This window comes from Branchiostoma lanceolatum, chromosome 4 (assembly GCF_035083965.1).
Source record: "Branchiostoma lanceolatum isolate klBraLanc5 chromosome 4, klBraLanc5.hap2, whole genome shotgun sequence".
Classification (NCBI taxonomy): Eukaryota; Metazoa; Chordata; class Leptocardii; order Amphioxiformes; family Branchiostomatidae; genus Branchiostoma; species Branchiostoma lanceolatum.
Window position 1 is genome coordinate 18,810,801 of NC_089725.1, and position 17,730 is coordinate 18,828,530.

The window sequence follows — 17,730 nt, forward strand, 5'->3', positions numbered from 1 at the left end:
CGTTAATCATAGTAAATATTGTTTAGACGATTGAAATTACACAGTACAAAGCACATTTTATTTATACAATGTACCTTTAGTACATTGTTTAAGGTAAAATAAAAACTCAATCAACAGTAATTTAAAGTACATGTGTATACATTTATTGAGAATCCAAAGCACATCTACCGAGGACCTTGCCACACCCAGCGTTCAAAAGTAAAATGAAGGCCATCTTCAGACCTGTCATCTGTAGTTGCAATTTAAAAACATTCACTCCTAAACAGTAAACAAATACTCATTTTTACCAAGGTATACTTTACAAAATTGAAAGATGTTCCCCATTTTGCAAAAATTACATATATTTCTATCTGAGCTCCAAATACTAAATTTTACGCATTTTGTCATTTATCTTAAACAATTACTTAGATCAATTAATGGTGTACCGCTCATGGTTGCCCCTGTTATGTACAGCTGTTATGCTAAAACTGTACTGAAAGCATCACAAACAGCATCATGGCTGATGGGTAATGTCTACAGAAACCCCAATTAACCTGCCATACATAACGACTATATATAAATATGAGACCCCAGGATAACTGTAATACAAAATGTACATAACTGCCACCTGCTATATATAGCTGTGGAAGATAGACAGGCACAAGTAGTCTGCAGTGGTCAACATTTGAGTGACTACCATTTTATAATTAACCATTGCACATCAAAGCACTGTATATAAAATCCCAGCAGAACTACCACAGTGCAGAAATAAAATCATCCATTTCATCTTGCATGATCCTAAATGCGGCTAAGTAACACAGACAGTGCTCCAGCAATAAGAGCCCACATGACAGCCAGCATGCCAGCATGGATTTCTGCTGCTCCAGAAGTAAATGTCATTAGTGAAGTGAATGTCGTTAGCGAAGTGAATGTTGTTGGTGAAGTAAATGTTTCTGGCCTGGTGGCTGTGGGAGTCCCACTGCTTGGTCCGATGCGGACGGTGAAGGTTGTAACATCCTGGAAACAAAGTCTTAACTATCAAACTGGATAAGGCATAAAATGTAGTGATATATTAGGAAGCTAGCTTCTTTTAAACCAACCACTGCTCACTTTTGTGCCTGTGCTCATTTTACAATTAACCGTCGTACATCAAAGCACTGCATATAACGCACAAGCAGAACGACCACAGTGCAACAACTAAATCATCTATTTTATCCAGCTTGTGTCAACATGCTCCTATATGTGGCCGAGTAACAAAGCTCCAGCAAAAAGAGTGCCCATGACAGCCAGCATGCCAGCACTGACCCCCGCTGCTCCCGAGGTGAACTCATCCACAACACGGATCTTCCAGCCGAGGTACTGGTGGGTGAAGCACTGAAACAGAAGAGAGTTGTCAGTACCAGACTTGATCAAACATTAGCTCATCTCTACCTACACTGCCCTTCCATTGTTAGGAACTCTGAATAGACTGATCCAACAGCCCCTCTCACCTTGCTCAAAGTTGACAGCCATGCCTCCACTCTAGTATTTCGCATGTGCTGATCTGATAATACCTCAAACAGTAAATCAGTATTGTTACTTTAACCCTCGAGGGAGTGAAGTATTGTTTCTGACCTAGTGAAGGGGACTGCTATCTTTGCCTCATACAGGGACCAATACATGGTCTAGCCACTGAGGTATACTCCATCAAAACTACATGGTCAAGTACACCAGGTTTACTCACATGGTAGTACACCAGGTCTGGTGTGTCCACATCAGGAGTCCAGGTGAACTGTGCAGCCTGGCCCGGCATGCAGTCCTCCTGTAACGTCCTGGCGTACTCAGCAAACGTCTCTGATGTCTCCGAAGTGTCGCCGTTCGGGTTGTTGTACTCACAGTAGCGGCCAGCTGTAACAGCGACAGTCAAATACTTGTGTAAGGTGTGAAATAATTTGACATAGGATGTTGTAGTCGCATACTATTTTGGAACAAATGTATGACCCAGTGTACTTCAGACAGGACATCGTTATACTGTTTATAGTATTCCTGAAGTGACTGGCAAGCAAGTTGAATGTATTCAGAACTATAAATAGTGAAGAAAATCAATGAGAAAGGAGTTACCTGCTGTTGGCATCCCATTCTCATCAACACCAGCAAACACTCTGACTTGCTGTGGAGGAAACAGATTTAAACTTTGTAAACTTCAGCAGTGTGGATTTTGAAGTAGACAAGTTTCAACTTATAACATATGTACATGTACATGCTAATCTTATGTGCCTATCAAACATTGGTCATACCTGTTGTTCTGCTGGGGTTTTCTGTACATAGCCGCCAGTGGGATCATCCGTTATGTAGAAGGGGTGGTACCGTTCAGGAGTGGCAGTGTCATTCCCTCCCTCCACGATGAAAGTGTACTTCCACCCCCTCTTCAGCTCCAGCTCAGGAATCAGGAGGCCGTTCAGCCAATAGGCGATCCCCCAGGATGGCAGTCCTGCAACATAAAGCAGAACCAAAAATGTCTTTCCCCTAAGAATCTTAGTGATTTTCCATTCATCACTATGATGTTCATCTACACAGATACAGGATATCACCTGTTTTCCAAGAAAATGCAGTGTTATAGAATCTGATGTAGCCTTACCTGTGATAGCTTCATAACCCCTCCTTCCACCTGTTGGTCCAATGCGAACAGTGAAGTTAGTGACTTGGTCACCCTTGATTTTCCTGGTTGGCCAAGGTGTGACGGGGGCTGGAGTGGCACTGCTGATCATCTCACACATGTCAGAAGCTTCACGGCCAAACATGAGCTGGACTTGATCTGATACTGTAATACACAGAAAACACTATCAATATGTGTGTCTTGAAGGATATGTGTTCTAACGATCTTTTGCCCTCAAGGTAATGTGTACTGAAGGTCATGTGTACTGAAAGTCATGTGTCCTACCCCCCAGTCCTCCACGTCTGAATGCACAGTCTGCTGTTGAGTGTGAATACTCACCCTCCACTCTGGTGTGATGTTTGGCGGCGACTCCACTTGGGTTGATTGGTCCGATTGCCCAGGAGATGTACATGTTCTGAGATGGGTCAATGACCTTGTCAGTTGTGGTGTCGCCCGTGTTGATTGGACGAGAGTACCGAATCCTGGTGATGCCGTTGACCTGTCGGCCGGTGATGTTGACGTTGTTGTCTGTCCCGCCCACTCGATCGTCCGGACACACGCCAGATGCCCCGCTGCACTGTGGGGTCATGGGTGAATACAGATATGGCATCAGACTGGGCATTTTCAGAATGGATCAGGATCATAGTTTTCACACACACACCTTCCATTTCTTCTGGTCTTAATATCTTAAATCTTATCTCTAAGTTTTTTCTTGTTATTGTCAACTGTATGGTACATCACCATTTTTATACAGTAGGTTTAAGCTGCATAAGACCATACTGCGAGGTTTGATCTACTCACACCAGGACTGACCTCTACTTTTTTCGATAAGGCTTTTTATCAAGGCTCTTCTCAATTTACCTGAGAGTAGGCTTTCAGTGTGTAGTCCACAGCCCGGGGAACGTCACCGTCGTACCAGGCTACTGTCACGTCAGATCCCACCATGCAGGTGCGGTCGTTGCAGCCACTGACGCCGAACGCCATGTAGTCTCCATCCTCGACTCGGCCTGTCAGCTCGACGTCCAGGTTCTCTCCAGCCAGGGTCCAGCTGACATGCATGTCACGATGCAGCTCCTCACAGTTCATCATGGGCTACAGATGGGAAGGAAAAAACTTAACATCATGCAAGTTCGCTCGGACACCTGGACACCTGGCCCATTCTCTCACTTGTCCAGTACCTACAGGTGGGATAAACTACATCAGCATAAACACTGGTCCAGCACTGAAAGATTTGTGAAACATCCTCTGCAAAACTGCACAGCTACCTGAACATTCAGGCTATCATTAATAAAAAGAAAGTCACCTGCACTAAATTTGTTATTACACGAATAAAGTGAGAGTTACCAGAAAGGGTGAGATGTTAATGAAAAGTGTCTGAAATCTTATTTTGAAGGAGCCAACAGTTGACATCGTCCTTACCATAGCAGGGATCTCTACGTCTTCCACTAATGGTGGGACATTAAGGTCTGCAGGGATGAACACTTCCCCGAAGTTTGCTGTGAAGCGGATGCACCACATGCTGAGCCACTTGATGTCGTACACTGTGACATCACCTGGTAGCATGATGTTGATGGTCTGGCCAGTGTACCGGGGTAATCTTTGGTCATAACTGCAGGAAAAAGGGGAATGTGATTAATAAATAACAATCAAGATACAAGCTGAGAAATTGTAAAAGAAAAGACAATAAGACAAGAGGCCTTAGGACACAATCCTCCGTGAAATAATTATAGTGTTAGCAGTGTGGCTGAGGTGTTTGATACCCTTTTTAACTGCTGACATGCCAAATTTGAGACAAATCCATCAAAAGGATCTTGTTTTACTAGTGCGAAGACCCAGACAAAACAAGTTGTTCAAAGTATGAAAGTCTCATCTTAGCAAATAAGGCTATTGTAGCATTTGCTCATAGATTATGTAAATGAGGCCCTGAGTTCCAGGCTTTATATCTAATTATAATGTTCAACTAACTTCCAAGTGCTGCAAGAATGAAATCTTATTACCGGTAATTACGTAAATTAGGTATTCATTTACATGATTGATATTAATCAATATTCCTCTCTATCATAGATCTCTACGCTCTGAACTGCACACAGCTACTGTGGTGAAGTAAGGTGTGGTAATGGGAAAATTGTGATTGAAGAGCACCTGTAAGTGTGTCCATGTGTAGTGACACAAACTTCCCCAACAGCTACAAAGAATCTTTTCCCCTACTTGCATGGGATGACATTACTTCTGGTGCATGTATAAAGTGTCTGCCATGTGTTGGTTTAAGTATGTCATGTCATGTTTACAAGGACTAATTGGTCTACACCAATGCATGTATAAACACCTATACAGGAATGATGACTTTGAATAGCAGCAAGACAATGATACTAGGAATACAAAGTTAATTCTTATAGATACATTCTCCTAAAGGCCCAAAATCTAATTTGAAAGTGAAAAAAAGGATGGGCTAATGGGAACAATGAAAAACTTGAATGCTTAAAGATTTCATCAACACTTTGTAAACTGTTCACAAAGGACATTTAGTACCTTCCCCTGTGGTCAGGCACCTTGAACCCTCTGCGGCTGGGACGGGAGTCTTGGTTACCAGCCCAGAAAAATGCATCTGAGGGAGGAGAAGACATCATGATTCATAGCAAGCTCACCCTTATCTTATATATATAAACACAGCAAATAAGTCCCACAGATTTTCTATTTGTTGGATCTTTCAAGCTGCAGGGTTGTCCTACAATTCAGTTGAAGTGACAGCACTTACCAGGTCCAAATCCATCATAGTGCAGATTTTGAATGTTGAATTCTTTGGCATTTACTATGGTGACATCCCCTGAGCGGACTTGATGCTGCCGTCTGCTGAACTCTCCAATGTTACGAAGACGGGGGTAGTCAAAGTTATCTGGGACAGTCACGTGACCAAGGTTGCTCTGGATCACAAACATTTTATCTTTGTCAGTACTCAGAAAAATTTCTAAACAAATTAGTATTAATAATCTCATTTTAGCTTGTTTTAAGCCACATCAGTTCTCTTAGATTTGTGGTTACAAACCTAGACTTGTGATAGTAACAATATTCTAACATTGTGTAACCAAGACAACCTTAATTCATGTTGTGTCCAAAATTTGGATTCTAGAATCACAAAAATGCATTATTTGTATACTGTACATGCAACCAATGGCAATGCTTCACTTTGCACTTATGTCTCGCAATGTTGTCTAGTTTTGTTGAAATATTGGCAGGACCATATTTTTGCAATACTCACATTCTGGCCCAAGACAGAAAACCACTTGACAGTGTCCAGAGTTGTTCCTTCGGGGAGTGCAATAACCAGCTTCCTGTTGTTGTACACACCCAATGGACTAGTGCTGATAAGAAAGACATCAAGAAAACAAAACGTTTGTCAAAGCATTGCCAAACAGACTCAGATATTATAAAGAAATGGTGACAGTGGGCCCATACATGTAGGCCTTTTAACTTCACTTAATCTTATGATAGTTAAGCCACTGAAAATGTTCCTACATCATTAAGAACTGACTTGGTCGGATGTCACAAACACTTAATAACATTACGTAGTGTGTAGCATGCTTAGTCCAGGTGTAGCGTGCATAGTCCAGTTTTCATTGTGCTTGTCGAAAAGAGCCAGGGGAATTTCCCCGGTACAATGAACATGTAAATACTTTACATAGTGTCTGTCTTCTCTGTCACAACTGGTGGAAGAATAGCTAAACTGCATCAAGATCACTTTCCTTTCCCATACACAGGTCCACCACACCTGTATCACACCTGTACTCACCTGCCCTGTTCATTAGGCACCAGCACACCTTCGCTGCCGCTGGGGGAGTCCGTAGAACCTGCACGGAACTGGGCTGATGGAGGCAAACAGAAGCATGGTCAATCAGCCGTACAATTCACCTCCACAGGTATCCCTAGTACAGGTGTGTTGGCTACACACTCATTGATTCTTCTATATTCCTTTTTTCAGAAAAACAGGCACAAAAGTACAGACTACCAGCAATATGTGTCAATTACTGAGAATTACTGATATTCTCTGCTATCAAATTGTCTCCTGTAAGCCCTCATGAAGCAACTGCAAAATATTAATATGCCACTATGGAATAACATGTATTGGAAATTAAGATGTCAGAAAACATTCTACATGTATTTCAAAATGAGCTTTTACATCATCTGGCATGAGATTTTATGTCTCTATTATGATGACATCCATAAATATCTGCAAGGTCAGGCTAACAAAAGAGACACGTACTATCACCAGCAGTGCCAGTCTGTGCCTGTCCCTGATATAAGTCACGCCCACTAATAATTGCATATTCTTATCGCCAAGCAGATGCATCCTCCTAAGGCAAGGCTGTCCAGTAGCATACACTAATGGCTTGTGAAAAGGCATTAGTGTATGCCACCATACAGCCTTGCCTAGGACGGTGAGCAGATCTACTGCTTTGGCTTATAGAAGTACATCTTTTGACTTGTTTTGTATACTTCTTGTTTTGCAAATATTTTGACTTGTTTTGTACACCCTTCAACTTGTTTTGTCACCTTCTGACTTGTGAGTGTTTGTCACATAAATCCCCCTTAGGCTAACAAAGGATCTCCAAGCCCCAACAATTGTGCCAGTCTGTACTGATGCCTGATAGAAACAAGAGCCACACATGATTCTGTACATTCTTCTTTACAGGTAGTCATGTATAGGTCATTATTGACATTTCCTGCTCCTACTGAATAACAACTAATAGGAAAATTACCTAATTACTTATCTACATTCTAACATGAGAGTTTTCTTTTTTTCATTTTGATAATACACTTCTATTGAAGTTAGATTTATATCTACTGACAATGCACCCAGGAAGGGTGCAGGCAAAACATGTAAGGGGAAATATTTTTTTAAATTAAGCAAAAGCCATACATATGCTTACTGTTTCGAAAATACAAAATGTATGCCTTTTTATGACACCTGAAACCTCCTTAGTCTAACAAAGTGTTCCAGCCTGTACCAGTACAATATGGAGACACCCACACATGAATCTGCACATTCTTATCTACAGATTGTCCTGTCTGCGTCATTATGCTAATTTATGGACATTTTCCTTTTCCTACGAATAACAACTGTAGTAAGCAAACGACCCAAGTACTGATCTACAAGATTGGTACCACAGGAAGATATCTAAAAGCCATTGAAGCGAGATCGGACATCCATGTGCAAATGTAAGAACAGAATTAAGAAGAGTTTGACTCAAGTAATTTGATAACGTTCTCACAGAATAATAGTCTGTTTGTGCTAATTTGTTAATTTCTATGATACGCTTCAATTGTACATCAAAACGTTGACATTGTGGCTAGAATGGTGAGAAAGCCTTGTATAAAATAACAGCTAAGCGACGCACTCCTTGGTCCGCGGCAACTTCCAAGTTAATTAAGTTACTTCTCCTAAGTACCAAGGTCCTGTACACCCAAAACACCCACCTGTGACGGAGCCGTCGAACGAGAACCCGACGATCTGCAGTCTGTTGGCGTCCACCGCGTACACGGCCCCGGCCACACCGCCCTGCCCCGCCGGGAAGCTGCCGATCAGTTTCCCGTAGTACTGGGTCTGGGCGTCACTCCGGCCTGGCAAACAACAGGGCAATCTCAATCAACATACCGCTTATACTAGACGATCCCCGAGACCTTGTCTTCCGAGGCTATCCGACACGGCGTACAACAACATTTTAAAGTAAGGCGACGGAAAGGGTACTAACTTAGTATTTAGAAACTCCATTTTCCACTGTCTGGAAGCTTCAAAAACAATTCGAATGGACGACTAATATGGCGCAGAAGGACCTACCTGACAACATCATGGCCAAAGCCAGTAGACTGACAGCGACCTGTTCAAGTTTAAAACGACGGCAGGACATCTTTGTAAACGACTTGTACCTACAACGGAGCTCAACTACCGAAAATCTCTCTCTGGTCAGACAGGATCTTTCAGTACCGCACCCGGAAGTCTCACACCAGGAAATGATACTGCAAAACAGCGCGTTCTAGGTACCAGTCGCAGCCTGTGTTCTACTGAAACTGTTTACATATATGGGCACACTCGGATATGGGGTTACAAATTGAATGGCTGGGCGGTGGGACTAAGGGACCCAGGGTATTTGTTGTTATGCAAATGAGGGCTACTCAGACAGGTGAGGTGCTGCACACAATACAATGACGTAACCACCTGTCATCGGGAAGGGTCCTGTCACGTGTTCTTACAGGATATTGGTGACGTTAGAGTAATCTCCTAGCAGATGTAAAGGCCCGGCTCATTCTCATCGATTTGCGCGTTTTTGAAACATGAAGCATGCCTTTCTAGTGTTACGCTCTTTTTACTGATTCTCCTCACCCCAAAAGTTGCAATGCTAGTACATGTACTACTACTAGAGAGCATGTACTAGAAAACTCTCTTCCATCGAGCAGACAATGTCATCACCTCAGACGAGGCAAATACAGAAGAACACAGACATCTCCGTGCGGCTTTAGCCAATTGTGGCTACCAAAATTGGACATTCAGCCCTCAAACCTTCTGACCAGTCTAAGAAAACACTCAAGTGCAAACCATTGACCAATAGAAAAAAGGTCAACATTACCATTCCCTACGTCCAAGGTGTATCGGAAAGACGAATCTTCCAAAACTTCAACATTACCAATTTTACACCTCACTCAACTCTCAGGCAGAAACTGGTCAATCCAAAAGACAGGCCTGAAAAAGGCATCAAAGCCAATGTCATCTACAAACTGAAATGTGAGGAACCGAACTGCAATAACATGTACATTGGGGAGACAAGTCAACCACTAAGAGAAAGGTACAATGAACATTGCAGAAAGGGCGCTAACCGCTACTCCTCTGCCATTTTCCACCATCTAAAACACAACCAGGGACACTCATTCAATCTCGAATCCACGGACATCCTAGATCGTGAAGGCCGCTGTTTCGAACGGGGAGTCAGAGAAGCAAGATATGAGAGAATGTACAACCCCGCCCTCAACAGGAAAGGGGGTCTACGCGTTGAACTTTCGGGCACTTGGGATAATGCACTGCCCACCACCCCCACCCCCGGACAAACAACATTTAGTTACTGTTTTACTGTACTAAAACAGTAGCTAATTGAACTATTGGCATAAAACTGTCTTCAATTAATCTTCTTTTAAAGACTACTTCAAGACATCCTAAATTGTCTTAACCTCATTAACATATCTATTCAGAGTTTTGGTATAAAACCTGGTGTTCTCAGTCCTATCGTTAGTCACTGACGAAAGACAGTGGATGCTGTCTGAAACGTCTGACAGTTTCAAAATTTTATCCAGTTGCTTGAGTAATTATTTTTGGCGTATTTTACAACCTGGATGTCTTTCATCAACGTACTAGAAAGCAGTAACGGTACTAAATATTGTAAAAACATGTACGAAAAACGTGTTCCGGATCCTTGTATCTGCTTGGAGATTAGTGACGAAGCAGTGCGCCATGTTATAAACGGCTACAAGAGCTGACATGATTTACCTTTCATAGTTGTGTTAGGGTGAGTAGAATCCAATGGATTAGCATTCAGTGCTCAATGATTGGCCTCCATTTCCATTTCTGTCAACGTTTCCAATGTAGGCTCAATCTAGGTTTCTTAGAATGAACATATTTTCATACTTGTGACATAGACTCTACATTATCTTCTTCATTCAGTCAATCATTCAACATTTTGGCTTTTGGGTGCTGCAGTTTTTTTGTCGATTTATAACATATTAAGGATCAGTTAGTTCGACCAGACATTATGTTCCATTTTCTGTCTTATCTATTGCAGTATATCTTTGAAATTCAATTTATGAACCAGGACCATAAAAAACAGCCTATCTCAGTCTGAATCAGAGTACAATGTACTAGTATGATATGCTTGAGTAAATCATCTAATTGTAAAACGTTTTATGTTAACATAATAAGTATGTTATTTGCAATGTTTCCTTCTTTGTCTAACTTGTTTAATTAAGAAATTAATACAAAAAATAAATTGATATGAAAAATGATGGAGTGATGGAACTAGCCTGGAATCCAGACCTATTATAGCTCCCGAGTCTCTCTCCTATAATAGGTCTGGATTCCAGGCTATGATGGAACAGCCCATCCAAAGATCAGCATTAAATCTAACATAGACATGCTCTACACTCTACCATCACTTGCCATGTTTTGCTGCCATTTCAATCATCACATCGTATTCCACATACCAGTCTACACGATGAAGCACACAATCCAATGAATATATACTTAAGCTTGAAATCTTAAGTTCTTTTGATTTTAAAACATACCGGCTTCATGAGTATATTCATCATGTTATGACAGGATTATTATCTTTCATTGATATCAACTCACAACTAAGTTAGCAAAAACTCATATTCACTGTACAATACAATACAAAGTAAGACTTTGATCTAAGAAAATGTATGTAATATAAACCTGGCAGGATATGATCTGTCGACTACAAGACTTGACTAAATCATACAGTAAAATGTTACATCTTTATGTAAAAATGTGTTTCTGATGCATTGTCCACAGGACAGAGTCTAGATGTTGATGAAATTGTGATATTGATCATTCTTGGTATCATTAATATCAACGAAGAAGTAGGTTAGTACAAAAATCACAGAATCGTATTCAGATGTTCCAAATTCGTGAATGTAAAATCCATAGGAACTTATCTATTAAAGATAAAACTTGACCATTTCATAAAACGTAGAGCAAGAAATCACTTCTTACTTTAATGCATGATTTAAATGCACTGATCATAGGACAGAGTCTAGTCTGGAAAGGGTCAAAACTAGTTAGTATGTCCTGATCAATCAGATTCTGAAGAGGAAGGGTGGCTGTCATGAGCGTCCAACTGCAACTGCCCAGCATTCAAACGGGAAGGGAACAGCCGAGCATTAAAGCAGTTTATGGTGTTCCAAATCATGTAACCTGTAGAAGATTCACAAAACCAAAAGGATCTGATAGTCTGGACATGGTACCACTTTCTGCAAACATCTTCTGTCCACTTGTCCAACGTCATTTCCCCTTGACGATAGATCTGGATGTGATCTAATTCAGTTTCGTCTATGTCTTCTGTGGTAACTGCATGCAGTTGGCCCTGGACAAGGGAAAAAAAAATGAAAATCACAAAGTTAAGAAATTACAAGACCACACTTCAATTTAGATCTCTCTAATTGCAACCAAACTTTCCATCAATTCATTCAGTTTTCTAAATAAAGACTGGGCAATTGCTTACATGAAATGGAAATTGCAATCTTAGTCTACCAAATTTTTTTTTTCTGATAAAAAATTAATTCAGTAAATACATGTACTCTGTACATAAAAATAAACAAACATCATACAGTGTTACCAAACTATACAGAAAGGAACCATTGTCAGGGCTCAACTGCTGGTAAATATAAGACTACATGACATTGTATGGAACTAGAAACTTTTGTTGCCCACCTTATATCTGAATAGTTGCTGTACTAAGGGCATTCTAATGCCTTTGGGCTCCTCAAGGTGCCACGAGTGCCATTCTGGACTGTACACGTACACGTCATGGTATTCATAGATGCAGAAGAATTTCCCTTCATGCGCCCATACTCCAATGATTCTTTTATCATTCTTAGTCCCAGTAGACAACTTGCGCCATTGATCCGTGGTGGTGTCAAAGCGGTAGAATACATCAGAGGTGATCAGGTAGATATACTGATCAATACTTGCAGTGTGAAAGTTGTAACCGAGGTGTTCTGGGAAGGCTGCGACAGCAGTCCATTGGTTCCACATAGGATCAAACCACGACATATTTTGGCCATCAGCATCATCTGTGTCTCCGATAAGGTATATCTTGCTGTTAACACAGTCTAAACTGCAGCGACTTGTGTGCTTGAATAGGGGAGGGCATTTATCTATCCACTGGTTGTTGACTGCATCATACATCATGAATCGTTGCTGATCGTTGTCAAGGAGTGTGTGAGATACTGGGTCGGAATGGTAAATTGCGTACCAAACGCTTTCCTCAGGGACAACAGCAACAGCTGAGGGACAACTATTGCCTGAATCTGACACTTTGTATAAAGTCTTTGTCCCTGGATCATAGGCTCCAACAGTCCACTTCTCTTCTCCAGAACTCTGCACATCATCAGCATCATCGGAACTGGTATACATGGACCCATAAGGAAAGTCGCTGCCAAAAAACACAATCATCTCTTTTGCATCCATGCCAAGCCTGCTTGGAGTCGACCCCTTCTTGGAGTGTCTTGCCACTCTAGCACATTTTACTACCTCCAGATGAGAGAAGAGTTCAGGAATCTTGCTGGGTGAAATGAGATTAAAACGCACGACTTGGGCAAGGTCTTCCAACTGAGCCATCCTCTCTTCTCTATTGTAGTTGACCCAACTAGAATGATAAATAAACACAATAATGTGATGGCTATACAAAAAAAAGGGATTAACATTGAAAGAAAACAACATCAATTGGAGGCCATCTCTGACTCATGGGAGAGTGTCAAAGTCTGAATTGTTTCTGTTTCCCACAGGTGCTTTTCTGACCTGAAGGCTATCTCTATAATCTTGATATCCACTTGTCATAAAACATTCTAACGTAACGTGACCCATTTACGTGCAGGACCGGTTTACGTCCAGTTTGGGTCATGTCCACATGTCGCGGTGTATTATGCCAAAGCCTGTTCTCATGAATCCTTAGCCATCTCTCTCTTTTATACAAAACAATGAAAAAGGTTTACGTCCAGCAACATTACAGAATAAACTCCTGAACCAGCTACAACAAGTTGCACGGAATCGTTGTGCATGACGTATTTCATATATAATTTGACACCGCTCACTTCATTATGTTTTTCTATCTTACACGATACTTAGTATCTTTTAAACGTAGCTGACGTTAAACCTTTCTTTGATATTCAGACTATCCATGGTGATTCGAGGTTTGAAACTCTTACCAGTTTTAGGAAGGTTTGATACAATCTAGGGACCCCCGGAAAAACATAGTAGCCATGCGTTTATCACGTGAACGCCACGTGCCGCGCATGTTGCTGAAATTAACAGATCAACATTGTTTTCTTCCATCGCGTCAAACATAATGACTTTACTATCATTCGTCTGTAGACCACTTTGGATAGTTACTGTGCATTTTTTTATGGTCTATGTTCTTCAAGCATAGCGCCAGGTTTTTGGCGTCTACGTGTGGGTTATAGAGATAAAGAAACCATGACAAAGTAGATAGCCCGATAAAAACGCCTAAAAACACGCCAAAAACCTGCCGGCCCACTCCTCTGCTTGGAGAGTAGAAAAGACTGAGGTGGACGATAATGGGTTACACTAGCACAATTTTACATCATATACCCCGGTATAAATACATGCTTGCACGGCGTTAAACAGACGGAGAAAAACTTACAGACCATGCATGTTCTTTTTGGAGGAGCTGATATTTCTGCCCATGGGTTTAACATTTGGCTCTGTCCGCGCGGTTTAAGATAGATACATTTTGAATAAATTGAACGTTAACTGGTAACATGCACTAGTATATAGGTTTCATCCACTAAAATAAAAACATAAAATCTATTCTGTCTTTAGTAACTACCTTTCCACTGTCTGCAAAACTACAAGCTCATTCTTAATGTCAAGGTCGTCACTAGACAGGATGTCCTTCAGCTCAGACAGGGGGAGCTCCAACAGTTCTTGTGTCTGGGACAGCTTTAAGAATTTCCTACAGATGCAGGCTTTAGCTGCCTGAAGAAGCTGGTAAAAATCACACCATGTCAGTTATGTTCCATCAGGCAAGTAGGTACAGAGTCATGCTGTATCATTACAAGAAAAATTCATCAGAAAGATAGAGTCTACTACAGTGAAAACAGACTAGAAAGGATCACATAGCATAAAAGATTACCAGTGCAAAGTTTCTCTTTTTCTCCTTTCTCTTTGTTTTCTCTAGCAACAATGGGATCATTAATCGTTATTTTGTATGGGTGAAACTGTAATTCAGTGTGGAGAAGCTCCTCACCTCAGGTATACCATAGGCCTGAGCAAACTGGTAGGATGCCACACAGGTGTTGATGTCCACCTGGTTAACCATGAACTGCACACAGGTGTTCTGCACATGCTCTACCTGCAGTAGGTCTGACGCCAGGTACAGCTCCCTGACATTAGTTTTGTTGACCTCCACTGCTCCACTGTAGGCGTACTTTAAGATCTCCTCCATGCAGCCAGCATCTATCTCTTGTATGGGTATCTTCTGTTGGTTGGCCTCGCTAAAGCCTCTTGTAAACATGCCTGTGGAAATTGTTAATTAATGACCTGACAATGAACTAGTGTGCCCATATTCATAGAATTAACGTTATAAAATCATTTTTGAAAAGTACCGCAACCATTATCTCCAAGCAGATCTAACGGTTGCAACTAAGATTGTATCCGACTTAGCCTCCATAGCAAGCTCTAACAGGCATTTTGGGGGGGCTTATGATACACCTTTTGCAGCCAGCTGGTAACCATCAGCCAGCCTGAAAGCATTTTGCTACGGCGGCTGGCTAATAATTCTATAGAACATTTCTGCCCTGCTGGACGTGAACTGCTGGTAGGTCGAGATAGCCTGAGTGCCAGCCTTGTTAGCTTCCGTCCGCTACCCTAGCTCCGCTGCGCTACCCAAGCTCCGCTGCCGGCCAAAAAATTTTGGCGAGGAGCGGAGCTTGGGTAGCGTACGTAAGCTAAAAAGGCTGGCACCCAGGCTAAGGTTGAGAGGCAGCAACTGTGGGTTCGGGGTGAGCCGCGGGGCCTCGGTTTTTAAGGCTACACACAATAGGTGCGTAGTTTAAAGTGAAGCTTGGAGTTGGATAAACGAGTAGTACATATGGGCACGCGGAAACGACCACTAGATGCACATTGTTTATGCAGCGTGCTTTGCTCCGCGCTGCGTGTACTCGAGTCTGTACAGATACCTGCGAAGTAAGGACTGATGGCTGCTAGAACAAGCCGATGACAGGCAAACGTCCTGCCTTCCACCTCCAAAAAGACATCGATGAGGCTTTCTGTCTCCCAAAGGTCGTGCACGCTTGTGAGAACGCGATGCTGATACTTTTCATCCACGTTTCTATAAACTGTCGGAGCGTTTCCATTTTCGGCGGCAGCCATCTTGGACGGTCTTGAAGGATGGCTAAGTCCATTTTCAGGCAGGGGATGACGACGTCGACCAATCAGAAGTGCCACAAGTTGTAAATACTGATGTTGACCAATCAGAAGGAGCTTAAACATTACATCGACCAATCAGAGAGACACCCAGGAGGAGGATGATGATGAAGGGAGGAATGATGAGTAGAGCGGATTTGTAAAAGATTTGACAAGCCAAGATTGCAATGTTATGAAATATTTCCAGTGGAAAATTTGGTTTCAAAATGAAATCTGTAATATTCAGTACAAAAAGGACAAATGTAAACTTTCAGATGCATTTCTCAAAAATGTATTTACATGCATCATAGATCTACAGGCTATATGATGATTTAATACGTTAAAAAAATTGAAAGGACCCTCCTATCCCTCGGTGTAACCAGTTATATGGCGTCATAACGCCTGGTCATTTCGCTCACCCGGTGGATTTATCGGTGGTTATAGCAAATGACCAGGCATTATGACACCATGTACACATCGGGGCGGTGCAAATGGCTAAAATGCTAATTTGTTGGCTAAGGATTGGCTAAGATTGGCCAAATAGGGTTTCACGACCTCTTGCCTTCGATAAATGATGTTCCTCTTCCTAATTCCTCACAGCTGACGCGGGTTTTTAATCGATTATGCGAATTTAAATAAGGTCCTCATTTGCATGCATCATATCAGTGAATGATTTTCTCTACCCAATTAGAATCTATTACAGGTTGTTCAAAGTATGAAAGTCCTAAGCTTAGCAAAAAGACTGTTGTAGCATTTTGTCATTAATTATGCAAGACATAATCTATGCAAATGAGGAACTTATTTGAACAATCGACGAGAAGCCCTTATAATACGCAATGGATGGTCACATTGTGGTGAAGGTAATAGTTCGCCGAATTCGAAATCCAGCTGTACTGTACTACATATGCGGTTTTGGGACGTTCTTTCTAGCGGTCCGCGTTTTTCTCTCTTCCAACTTCGCCTCTCCTCTCCTAGGGGCCGCACAAAGACGTGCAAAGTGTACACATTGCTTCGTTTGAGATTACAACTGTCTTTTGCGGATGAAATGAGTATGTGAACATATTACGCAAATGTACCATTGTAGGACTGCTACGATTTATCCGGAGCTTTGTCAATACATCAGGCTATGTGATGAACCGCAACATTTTACTATTAGTATTGTTTGAACTTTCTTTTCAAAGTACTAGTAACGTTACTTGCGGACGTTTATCATTATGTGCAGATCGTACTTGGTGATATTGTCAACAACTTTGTCCTGGCGGGGTCAATGGCCGTTTATCACCTGATAAATAAGTCCCACCCTGCATCTATGTTTGTTTTAACGTTGGCCGCCGGGTTCAAGGCTGTTTGTTGACGCAACGGTCCGATGCACGTCGTTATTTATAAACAAAGGTTTTAAAAAAATACTGTACATCCCGAGGGACATCAGAAAGGTCTGTTATTTTAGTAATTTCTTTATCTTACTTGCAAACTCATACAAGGCAACAAACAGATGCACTAACGTATGAAAATGTATAACAATGTCCAGGTTATAGGACTACTGTACCTGATGTTACTACATGCATGCATCACTAGCACTGAGGGGTTTGCCTACTCATAACTATTCATTTGCCTACGGGCTAATGAATAGTTATCTAAGGGAGGGTTTACCTGTTTGAGGGGGGGGGCTGATTGGCCATACCTGTACCCACCTGACAGGTATAGGACGCGCTACCTCAGGCGGTCTGTTGATCCTAGGGCGTGGGGTCGTCTGTGTACTCACTCAGTGGAGGGTGTTCGGTTACACCAAGCGAAAAAAAAAATCTTTTGTTGTTGCTGATTTATTTTTAGGCCTTTGAACTTTGCCTCTCTTCTATTTATTTATGACACATTAAAGGTACGAAATGGTGTCAAGGATCGCTGGCTTCGTGCCAAC

At 41.8% G+C, this 17,730-nt stretch overlaps 2 protein-coding genes and 1 long non-coding RNA gene across 4 annotated transcripts; 1 reads left to right on the top strand and 2 right to left on the bottom strand.

Moving 5' to 3' along the window:
• Positions 1-120: 120 nt before the first annotated feature.
• Positions 121-8,753, bottom strand: LOC136433123 (protein Skeletor, isoforms B/C-like). Its single transcript, XM_066424970.1, has 14 exons — positions 8,448-8,753; positions 8,087-8,230; positions 6,402-6,474; positions 5,871-5,973; positions 5,370-5,535; positions 5,144-5,219; positions 4,034-4,223; positions 3,476-3,706; positions 2,954-3,191; positions 2,597-2,779; positions 2,256-2,449; positions 2,080-2,128; positions 1,703-1,866; positions 121-1,353 (listed from the first exon to the last, which is right to left on the bottom strand). Exons 1-14 carry the CDS (start codon positions 8,515-8,517, stop codon positions 1,216-1,218), a joined length of 2,019 nt encoding a protein of 672 aa, XP_066281067.1. The 5' UTR covers positions 8,518-8,753; the 3' UTR covers positions 121-1,215.
• On the top strand, positions 7,642-10,581 carry LOC136433130 (uncharacterized). The gene is made up of 2 exons (XR_010755600.1): positions 7,642-7,828; positions 8,063-10,581. It is a non-coding gene; the product is annotated as an uncharacterized lncRNA (long non-coding RNA).
• Positions 10,582-10,888: 307 nt separating this feature from the next.
• Positions 10,889-17,711, bottom strand: LOC136433124 (kelch repeat and BTB domain-containing protein 8-like). 2 transcript variants are annotated; one of them, XM_066424972.1, is made up of 5 exons: positions 17,507-17,711; positions 14,659-14,927; positions 14,239-14,396; positions 12,102-13,038; positions 10,889-11,754 (listed from the first exon to the last, which is right to left on the bottom strand). In XM_066424972.1, exons 2-5 carry the CDS (start codon positions 14,923-14,925, stop codon positions 11,464-11,466), a joined length of 1,653 nt encoding a protein of 550 aa, XP_066281069.1. In that variant the 5' UTR covers positions 14,926-14,927; positions 17,507-17,711; the 3' UTR covers positions 10,889-11,463. The 2 variants fall into 2 exon arrangements, with proteins under 2 accessions (XP_066281069.1, XP_066281068.1); XM_066424971.1 differs by lacking the exon at positions 17,507-17,711 and adding an exon at positions 15,590-15,818.
• Positions 17,712-17,730: the final 19 nt, after the last annotated feature.

Bases quoted from the DNA above. Each gene is read 5' to 3' on its own strand.
- LOC136433123 (XM_066424970.1), bottom strand. From the start codon at position 8,517: ATGTCCTGCCGTCGTTTTAAACTTGAACAGGTCGCTGTCAGTCTACTG. The intron at 5,536-5,870 runs GTGAGTATTGCA...TTTGTGATCCAG, and splicing joins TTTCTGTCTTGGGCCAGAAT to AGCAACCTTGGTCACGTGAC. The intron at 2,450-2,596 runs GTAAGGCTACAT...TTTATGTTGCAG, and splicing joins GGGTTATGAAGCTATCACAG to GACTGCCATCCTGGGGGATC.
- LOC136433124 (XM_066424971.1), bottom strand. From the start codon at position 15,782: ATGGCTGCCGCCGAAAATGGAAACGCTCCGACAGTTTATAGAAACGTG. The intron at 14,397-14,658 runs GTGAGGAGCTTC...GATTTTTACCAG, and splicing joins AGGCCTATGGTATACCTGAG to CTTCTTCAGGCAGCTAAAGC. The intron at 11,755-12,101 runs GTGGGCAACAAA...TCCCTTGTCCAG, and splicing joins AGCAACTATTCAGATATAAG to GGCCAACTGCATGCAGTTAC.